The sequence below is a fragment of the Mus pahari genome, chromosome 5, assembly GCF_900095145.1.
Source record: "Mus pahari chromosome 5, PAHARI_EIJ_v1.1, whole genome shotgun sequence".
Lineage (NCBI taxonomy): Eukaryota > Metazoa > Chordata > Mammalia > Rodentia > Muridae > Mus > Mus pahari.
This window is the reverse complement of record NC_034594.1, coordinates 2,163,031-2,173,171: the sequence shown is the minus strand read 5'-3', so window position 1 is coordinate 2,173,171 and position 10,141 is coordinate 2,163,031. Positions and strand designations below refer to the sequence as shown.

The 10,141-nt window shown below is 42.2% G+C and overlaps 1 protein-coding gene across 19 annotated transcripts in view; it reads left to right on the top strand.

Moving 5' to 3' along the window:
• The window catches only part of Pkhd1 (PKHD1 ciliary IPT domain containing fibrocystin/polyductin), a 487,582-nt gene that overhangs the window by 96,342 nt on the left and 381,099 nt on the right, over positions 1-10,141 (top strand). For all 19 annotated transcript variants that reach the window (XM_021197628.2, XM_029539264.1, XM_029539265.1 and 16 more), the window contains one exon: positions 1,434-1,584. In XM_021197628.2, coding sequence (XP_021053287.1) covers positions 1,434-1,584 — 151 coding nt within the window. The remainder of the gene's footprint in view (positions 1-1,433; positions 1,585-10,141) is intronic.

The following is a 10,141-nucleotide window of genomic DNA, read 5'->3' as shown; positions in this document are numbered from 1 at the left end:
AAAAAAAAAAAAAAAAAAAAAAAAAAAAAAATGCTGCTGATGCTTCTTTGGTCGAGAACGGTGGTTATGAAGTCATGTCTTTGCTGGATACAGCCGAGGACATTTTAACAAGAGGAAACAAAGATTAAGTGCTGAGACGGAATAGTAAATATAGTCATCATTTCTAGCAAATTGTCTGAGAAACCATTTTGACACTGATTTCAAGAAGGATGCTACAGTTTGACATGATTTACAGACTTTGGGTCGGTGACCTTTGTCCTTCCTGCTGCTCTGTCTGAGCTTCCTGTGGGATCTGCTCCCTTCTTGTCTGATGCTGTTAGACCTGCAAATCTGCGGGCCCAGCTTAGGAAGCACGCCATGCCACCCAACCCGAGTTCCAATCTTGACACTGAATAAATTTGTACTTGGTTTTATGTAAATCTCCCTGATCTCTTTGGGTTACCTACTTCATACTTCCACCTAATTTACAGGCTGAACTGAGACCTTGCATATAAAATTGTAGGAATGTGTGAAACAGCATGCATTATTATTACTAATAATCTTTGAGTTAGTTGCAACAACGCCTAAAGCCAGGATTATTCCTGAATAAATATCACACCTGTTGGGGACACTACTCTTTAATATGCAGACTTCCACCTCCTCTGACTGCATATTTTTAGACTGTCTGTAACGGGGTGCTGCTGTTTTTCATTTGAAACTCAGTCTGCCTTCTCTCCTTAATGCAAAAGGACTTTTTAAAGTGAATGTCTGGGATATAGCTGGTACATATATCGAATCTCCTTAGTCTGGGCTGTTAAGTAAGTTTAATTAATTTACTAACTTAATGTTCTACTGCTAGCAACAGAGCCTCATTGCTATCAGCTGGGGAGAGGGAATTGAAAGCCTAAATGAGCTCATTTTTTCACAGTTGGAATTAGGGACCAGTTAGCCAGTTGTGAGGGTTTTCCAATTTCTCCATCTGCCCTCGGGGGGAATTCAGGCAATTCAGTACCCCCAACACTAAGTGTGAATAAGATCAGGAAGAGGTACAGGGGTAAGGAAAAAAAAAAAAAAGACAAAACACAACAACTCCAAACAAAATAAAGAAAGAAAGCTCAGGTTCTACTCCCAGGTTTAGAACTGAAAGTACTGTCTGGGAGCTGCTTCTTGGGGGGGTCGAGAGGAGAGACTGCTCCTGTGCCTAATTTGGAAACAGAGAAGGCCCGAGCAAAGGATATTTAACTGTGTGCGTTTTCATCTCTGAGTGAAGCAGATAAAGAAAAAACAAATAAACAATAAAAGAATGGAAACAAAATTACAGAAATTTGCAAAATTTGACAAATGGTGGCCTGTAGTTGCCACAAGCTAATGGCTCGCAATGATTAATAAGAGTAAAAATAATTGCATTTCATTAAGATTGATGACACCCCATTTAACCTCCCCTCTTGTTTCAGCCCTAAAGTGGAAAGAGATGAAGTTCTCATCTATAATAGCTCCTGTAACATTACCATGGAAACTGAGGCAGAGATGGAGTGTGAGACGCCTAAACAGCCAATTACCACCAAGATTACTGAGATACAGAAAAGCTGGGGCCAGAACACTCAGGTATAATCAAATCTTTTTTACAGACTGATTCAAACAGCTCAAATTAAATTTGTAATATTGTGTACATTAAAAAAAAACAATTTAGTCCAAATGGCAGCAATATATAATATTAAATGCTCTCGATCTTTGAGGGGGCAAAGCTAGCGTCCAGCATCTGAATTCATCGTTAACTATGGTTAATCATATATTTTCTCAAAAAATAAACGAGTACAGCTTGACTTTTGTGAGGGTGAATTCTGAACAGATAACCTCTGAAGCATTTTTGTCCTGATTTCTGCATGCATGTTAGGAAGGAGGTTCCCAGTGCTTTATTTCTTGATCCAATAAGTAGCCTACAATTTAACGGAGCCCTTCTGGAAGGCTTCCAGGTCACTCAGCCATCTTCAGCCATCTTTCTCTTGCAGAACAACAATGTTGCTGGTCTATCCAGTTCAGTACAGTTCCTAGTGGCAGAGGGGGAGGGGGAGAGTGTGAGTGTCCAACAATAGAGGAGATTCCTGGGAAGTTTACAGATAAGAAGGGCCAGAGGCCTTTTGGTCCAGCCTGGTGTTCTTAATGCATCTTATTTAAACCACTCTGTCCAAGTGACTCTTCTAATAATACTGCATTCTTTAAGTCCCCAGTGAGAGATTCCACAGCCTCCCAGGGGAGTTTACGAGAACTGAAATCAGAGGCTAAGAGTTCTTTGGAAATCTATCGGATAATCTCTTACAGCTCCCCAGGCTTCTCACTGTACACAGACCAAAAATAATATTTATTGAGCACCTACTCCCTTAGGTGCCTTTGTTTGTTCATGAAAGCAATCCTTAGGTCATCTTGTCTTTGTCTCTTTTACTTGGTACAAACAATTATTAAGTGCCTATTATATACTGCACAGCATTCCAGGTCCTTCTGTGCATGTTGTTTGATTTAGTCCACCCTGATCCACATCCACACGCCCTTGCCTTGTGATAATTGTGTGTGTGTGTGTGTGTGTGTGTGTGTGTGTGTGTTTTATCTTTTTGCTGAAAAATGTGTGTGGTTTTGAAAAGTCTGTCTTTTTGTCCTCTCCAAACTGTCGCCTGTCTGTCCCCATGCCCAGGGGTCTCTGAGTTCACTTTGTTCTGTCCCCAGTCCCCAGGTCTCTCACCTCTTAGAATCTTCCCTCCAGGTGACTGCCCTGTGGGTGTTCTTTCACAGTGTCTCCTCCCAAATGCCTCTTCCTTTCAGTCCAGGGCTTGCACTGGCTTCTCATTTCCAGGTCCTCTGTGCTATAATCACAGATTGCACCTCACCCTTTGCTTCTTACTGAGCTATCAGAGGGAACTGTATGGGACACTGAACAATCTTAAGACTCTCAGTCTTGTTTTCTAAGTTATTTTTTTTCCTGACAGTCTCATATGTGTGCGTGTGCATGTAAGTCGTCTTCGTGTCCCCTGTCCCCTCTCATGTCCCCTCCTGTCCTGAGGAAAGCTTTTCTCTTTCCAACAACGTCCCCCCTCCTCTTTCATGCTGTTTCTTTGGCATGTGACCATTGAGTTTAATTTGTGTTTTAGGTGTGACCATGGGTAGGATGTCATTTACTGGAGCTGGAAAAATTGGTGAGTGGCTATGCCACTGACAAATAGGTCATGCTCTGCCCCAAACCATTAACTGTCCTTTATCGAGGAAAAGGATCCCATGAGATATCTCTCAACCATCATGAAATTGTCAAGGGGTTATATCTTATTCAGGTAGCCATAGCTTCAATGAGTTCATGAGTTCAAGAGCCATGTCATGTCCATGAGAAGTCATTTTGTGATGCCACCCTGTCCTCTGCCTTTTACATTCCTTCCTGCCTCTGCAAGTGTCCCTGAGCCTTGGTATGGAGGTCTTTAGTATCGAACACCTCACCAACTCTTGTTGTCAGCTCCAGTTAGAAGTCTCTGTTTTAAGCACCTTGGCACCATTCTTTCTGAATGGGTAACAGTCTAGTGTTCTTAGAATGTTAGCATAAGCAAATTCCTGGCAAAGGACCCCAGAGGAAGGTTATCACATTGGTCATGTGTCTGAGCTTTAGAGCTGCACTACCAGATTTGAATAAACCACTTTCCTCAAGGCAATTATTTGACCTATGTGTGCCCCAGTTTTCTCATCTGTGCAGTGGGGATCATGATAATAATAGTAGCTATCTGCTCAGGTTCCTTTGAGCTTCATTATATGTAAGACACTGAAAAGTGCATTGCACACACACCAAATATCCAGTGATAACCAGTGAACGTGAAAATGGTATCAGTTGTTTATCATGGTGCTTGCTGCTTTGACCAGATAATTTTACTTCTTAGATTTCAAAAATAATTTTTTTTTAACAATTCAGAATCTAATGTTGAGACTTGAAGGATCTTTCATGCTTCACTTATTTTAAAATCCTCAAACAAGGCATATGTATTGAGTTCTGAACATGTTCAAATTTCTCTGCTGTGTTCTTTTTGTTTGCATTAATTATTTTATTTGTTTATATTTCAAATAATATCGCCCTTCCTGGTTTAGAGTCCACAACCCCCCCTTCCCATTCCCCCTCCCCTTTGCCTCCATGAGGGTGCTCCTCCACCCACTCACCCACTCCCTCCTCACAGCTCTAGCATCCCCCTACACTGGGGCATCTAAAACAATATGGAATGATGTCTTCCTGTTAAGGGATAGCTGGATAGTGAGGTAAGAGGGAAGGTAAGGCTTACAAGAGGGATTACAACCTAGAGTCAGTCCGATAGATCTTTGGGAGTCACCCAGACTAGTGTTTCAGTGTAAGTAAGATTCATAAGGACAGGAAAGGCAACATAGCATTGTATTTGACACCACAGCCATGCAGCCATAAGTAACCGGGAGAAAGTAAGCTCTTCAGATCTGGGTGTGGGGAGAATGAAGGCAAGTCTCAAAACCTACTGGGCCAAAGCAATGTGCAGGAGACTCCATTCCTTAATGATGAGGACGATATGTACCACAGATCTGGGTGTGGGGAGAGTGAAGGCAAGTCTCAAAACCTACTGGGCCAAAGCAATGTACAGGAGACTCCACTCCTTAATGATGAGGATGATATGTACCACAGTTGTGGATGTAACCTGTGGCAGTGGTGATGATGAAGTCATAGTTTTGAGTAATCTATTAGCAGCGCCCTTTTGAGAAGCGAAGGCACACATGGGAACAGTGGAAGAGAGTTAGATCAGAACCATCTGAATTTGAGGTCTGTTGGCCTTAGCAGGTTCCTAACTAAACAAACATTTTAATGTATCGACTATAGTATTGATTGTATTTACATATAGAGAGCTGGGGATATCTGTGTGGCTTAACTGGCACACAGTTGTCCAGGGCCAGTAAAATATAGTTCTAGGCAAAGGAAAACTTGTCAATTCTCTATTCTGTTTGCTGGTCTCAGAGTGGTTTGTTTTGTTTGAGGAACTGGGTATCATGAAGTCCATAATTAACTAAGTGGATACAGAATTGATTCATAACCCAGGCCATATGATCTGTGAATAATAAGTCCCCGGTGATTTTCCTATCCATGTTTGAATGTGTGCCTTCTCTTCTTCAGTCTTGGGAATCCTCATTAGCATGCAAACTAACTTTGTCTCAGCCCAGATCAGGAAAAGCAGAGTCCTGGCAGGCACTTAACTGAGACAAGTAGAAAATGCTTGGCAGAGGAAGGCTCCGAAGTCAGAGGAATTTGTGAATATCTGTTCTCACTCTGGTTCTTGCTCTCGCTCTGTGTGTGTGTGTGTGTGTGTGTGTGTGTGTGTGTGTGTGTGCTTGTTTGTGTGTAGGTATGAGTGTATTTATGTTTGTAAATAGATCTCTTTATCAAGGATGTTTAGGGGCATTTGATACATGATTCATAATGTAAATTTTATGAAGACCCATGGTATTAGTAGAACTCATCTTTGGAACATTTTAATTCCATAGTTTCTCATGGGACTGACACCTCTCCCGATGGCCTTGTCTGTGTCACTCAGCGTGCTTAGCTCTGCAGGATTGCTTGTCTGGGGCCGCAGAGGATTTGGTCCGCTGTATATGGCAGGGCTGATGTTCAGCTTGACCATGCCTGGGGCAACTGTGGAACTCTGTGACAAGCGTGGAGAAGGGAAGACTGAGGACAGCAGTGGAGAAGGGAAGACTGAGGGCAGCAGTGGAGAAGGGAAGACTGAGGACAGCAGTGGAGAAGGGAAGACTGAGGGCAGCAGTTTTTCATTTCCACCTCTGGGAAATTCTGCCAAGTTCACCCCACTTGTTTGTTTGTTTGTCCCAGCGGGTCTTAGGGGCAGCTACTTGAAATGGCCTTCTAAGTGAAGTTGTCTTTAATAGTGAATCTAGAAACTTGTATCTACTACAATATTACTTGATGTGAGAATAAAATAAAGATATGTAATTAGGTATAATGATGAAAGAAAGTGATGTGAAATTCAGAAAGTTTACACTACCCTGTGCATACCCTGAATGATGATTTGAAAAACTGTAAACTGTGACATGGGATTCAGAAAACAAGTGAACAGAAAACAAGAAAATTCAGGTTTTTTCCATCAGGTACCGTCTACCTTGCCTTTTCAAACATGGTCTGTCTCACTGGCCAGAAGCGCACTAAGAAGGCTCTGCTGTCAGCCAGAAAGCCTAGACGACCACTCGAGGCTGGATCCCAAACCCTGCTACCTCTTATTTCTTTATTTCTTTATTTCTTTCTTTCTGAGGGAGGATTTGTCTGTGTAGCTTTGGCCATCCAGGAACTTACTCTGTAGACAAGGCTGGTTTCCAGCTCTGTGATCTCCCTTCTTCTGCCTCTTGGGTAGAATAAGAGTGTGCACTACCATTGCCCAGCATCCCACCTTTGTTTATAAACATGGGTTTTGGTGATCACACCTAGGTCTCCTGCTTGTATGTTAAGAATTTTATTCACTAAACTATTTCTCTACTGTCCCTTGTCATAGTTTACAAGAATGCATTTTTTCAATTTTTATTAGATATTTTCTTCATTTACATTTCAAATGCTATCCCAAAAGTCCCCTATTACACCCCCCCGTCCTGCTCCCCTACCCATCCACGCCCACTTCTTGGCCCTGGCGTTCTCCTATACTGGGGCATATAAAGTTTCCAAGACCAAGGGACCTCTCTTCCCAATGGTGGCCGACTAGGCCATCTTCTGCTATATATGCAACTAGAGCCATATTGTTGTTCTACCTATAGGGTTGCAGACCCCTTCAGCTCCTTGGGTACTTTCTCTAGCTCCTCCATTGGGGGTCCTGTGTTCCATCCAATAGATGACTGTGAGCATCCACTTCTGTATTTGCCAGGCACTGGCCTAGCCTCACACGAGACAGCTATATCAGGGTCCTTTCAGCAAAATCTTGCTGGCATATGGAATAGTGTCTGTGTTTGGTGGCTGATTATGGGATGGATCCCCAGGTGGGGTAGTCTCTGGATGGCCTACCTTTTTGTCTTAGCTCCAAACTTTGTCTCTGTAACTCCTTCTGTGGGTATTTTGTTCCCTATTCTAAGGAGGAATGAAGTATCCACGCATTTGTCTTCATTCTTCTTGATTTTCTTGTGTTTTGCAAATTGTATCTTNGGTATTCTAAGTTTCTGGGCTAATATCCACTTATCGGTGAGTGCATATCATGTGAGTTCTTTTGTGATTGGGTTACCTCACTCAGCATGATACCCACAAGATCCATCCATTTGCTGAGGAATTTCACAAATTCATTGCTTTTAATTGCTGAGTAGTACTCCATTGTGTAAATGTACCACATTTTCTGTATCCATTCCTCTGTTGAGGGACATCTGTGTTCTTTCCAGCTTTTGGCTTTTATAAATAAGTCTGCTATGAACATAGTGGAGCGTGTGCCCTTATTATCCTTATTATCTTCTGGGTATATGCCCTGGAGAGGAATTGCTGGATCTTCCAGTAGAACAATGTCAATTTTCTGAGGAACCGCCAGAGTGATTTCCAGAGTGGTTGTACAAGCTTGCAATCCCACCATCAATGGATCCTTGCTCCACATCCTTGCCAGCATCTGCTGTCACCAGAATTTTTGATCTTAGCCATTCTGACTGGTGTGAGGTGGAATCTCAGGGTTGTTTTGATTTGCATTTCCCTGATGATTAAGGATGTTGAACATTTTTTCAAGTGCTTCTCAGCCCTTCAGTATTCCTCAGTTGAGAATTCTTTGTTTAGCTCTCTACCCCATTTTTAATGGGGTTATTTGAATTTCTAGAGTCCAGCTTCCTGAGCTCTTTGTATATATTGGATATTAGTCCCCTGTCAGATTTAAGATTGTTAAAGATCCTTTCCCAATCTGTTGCTGGCATTTTCATCTTATTGACAGTGTCTTTTGCCTTACAGAAGCTTTGCAATTTTATGAGGTCTCATTTGTGGACTCTCAATCTTACAGCACAAGCCACTGCTCTTCTTTTTAGGAATTATCCCCCTGTGCCCATATCTTCGAGGCTTTTCCCCACTTTCTCCTCTTTAAATTTCAGTTTCTCTGGTTTTATGTGGAGGTCTTTGATCCACTTAGACTTGAGCTTTGTACAAGGACATAAGAATGGATCAATTCACATCCAAGAATGTACTTTTAACCCAAAGAAAAAGTAACATCTTTTAAGTAGATATAATGACAAAAAAAAGAAAGAGAAGAAGAAGAGGAATAGGAAGAAGAAGCAGAAGCAGCATAAGTTCCTTCTTTGAAGCAGTGAAGAAATACAGAGACACACCTCAGTACATGGACGTGGGAAGCAAGTGGGAGAAGAGTCGCACATGATGCAACACAGTGGAGGAAATATTCTCAATGCAGAATTGAGATAAAGAGGAAAAAGACTGACCACCCTTTAGAACCCTAAGCCATTGAATTTAGAGATAGTTAGGTACCAGAAATTGAGCACAAGATAGCCCACTATTAGTGACTTAGCTCAATGCTGTGGCCAAATACCTGAAGCAACTTAAATCAGTGAGTATTCTTGGCTTAGAGTCTGAGGGGATACAGTCCACCATAGCGGGTAGTACTGGTGGCAGGAGTGTGTCAGCTCATGAACAGTGTGTAAGAAAGCAGAGTGCACAGAAGAAGAGCCAGGCTATAAGACCTCCAAGCCTACCCTTAGCGATCAGTTTCCTCCAATCCAATGTCTAGAGGTTCCACAAGTCTCCAAGTAGCATCTCTATTCCTGAAATAAGTGTTTGAACACACGAGCCTGTGGGGACATATCAATTCTAACCATAACAGACATATAAGGGGGTTAGCTGATGTCTATAGAGGGAAGTCATAGCCCCGAGAAGTACCATTCCAATTCCTTCTTAACTAATCCATGTTTCTCCTTATCTTTTCCTTATTCCCATTTAAATGGCGTAACAGTCACTCAAATCTCACCTTCCAGGGAGCAGGCACATGATTTCAGGAGAATATACTTTAGTCAGGCATTGCGATTCTGGACATAATGGAAATGTGGGTGGATAAGTTATCGATTTATTCCTTAAGAAAAAGTCAGACCAGCTATTCCCCACTAAATTCAGTCCATCAGCCAATCCTGAAGATTTAGATCTTTTGCAAATCCAGGTTTACTTTGCCCAAAAATGTTACTGAGTGATGTGCTTTTGGAGAGATTAAAACAGCGTAAAGACCCCCTGGATACCACATCTGAAAGTCTCATGGCATCCACTTAACACTAATTGTTCTCAGATATTTTTTAAATTTTAGATTTATTTTCATTATTTTATGTGTATGAGTGTTTTGCCTGCATGTGTATCTGACGCTGTATCACCAGGCAGAACGTTAAGTCCAGGGCTGCTGACAGTGGTGGAGATTCTAGGGAGGGTATCAGAGTGGAGGGACAGTGCTGAAATGCACCTCCAAAAATCAGTGTGGGACTTCGTATCTTTGTCCCTCACATCATGAGATCAGGCCAACAACAGCTGCTGAGATGTCTGGAGTGAGCCGAAGACCCAAAGACCCAGAGCAGCAAAATGCTGGGTGATTCTAAACAACGACAAGGAAGACTGTCGAGACTTCCCTCAGCTTTCTCTCAGTGACTACAAAATACCTCATAGACCAATTAATGTTTGATGCTTGGCTGGTTAAATCTCTACCACCCCCTCAGCTTTGTGTGTGTATATGTGCATAGTATGTATGTATGTGTATGTGAATGTATGTGTGTATGAGTGGTGTGTATGTGTGTAGTGTGTATATATGTGTATGTATGTGTGCATATGTGTGTATGTGTGTGTGTGTAGTGTGTATATATATGTGTGTGTATGTGAGTGTGTGTGAGTTGTTTGGGTGTATGTTTGCTTGTGTGTCTATATATGGATGTGTGGATATGGTTGCATATGGAAATGAGTGCGTGTGCATGTGGAGACCTGACGTGGATGTCAGGTATCTACCTCAGTCACTTTCTGCATTACTTTATTTGCTAAGCATCTGTCTCTCATTGACTCTGGAGCTCACCAGTTCCAGCCAGTTGAGCTAGCCAGCTTGCCTTTAGGGTTCCCTGTCTTTGTCTCCTGAGTGCTAGGACAACAGGTCCATGCCTACCCAGCTTTTCAGTCTGTTCTGAGTTCTCATCC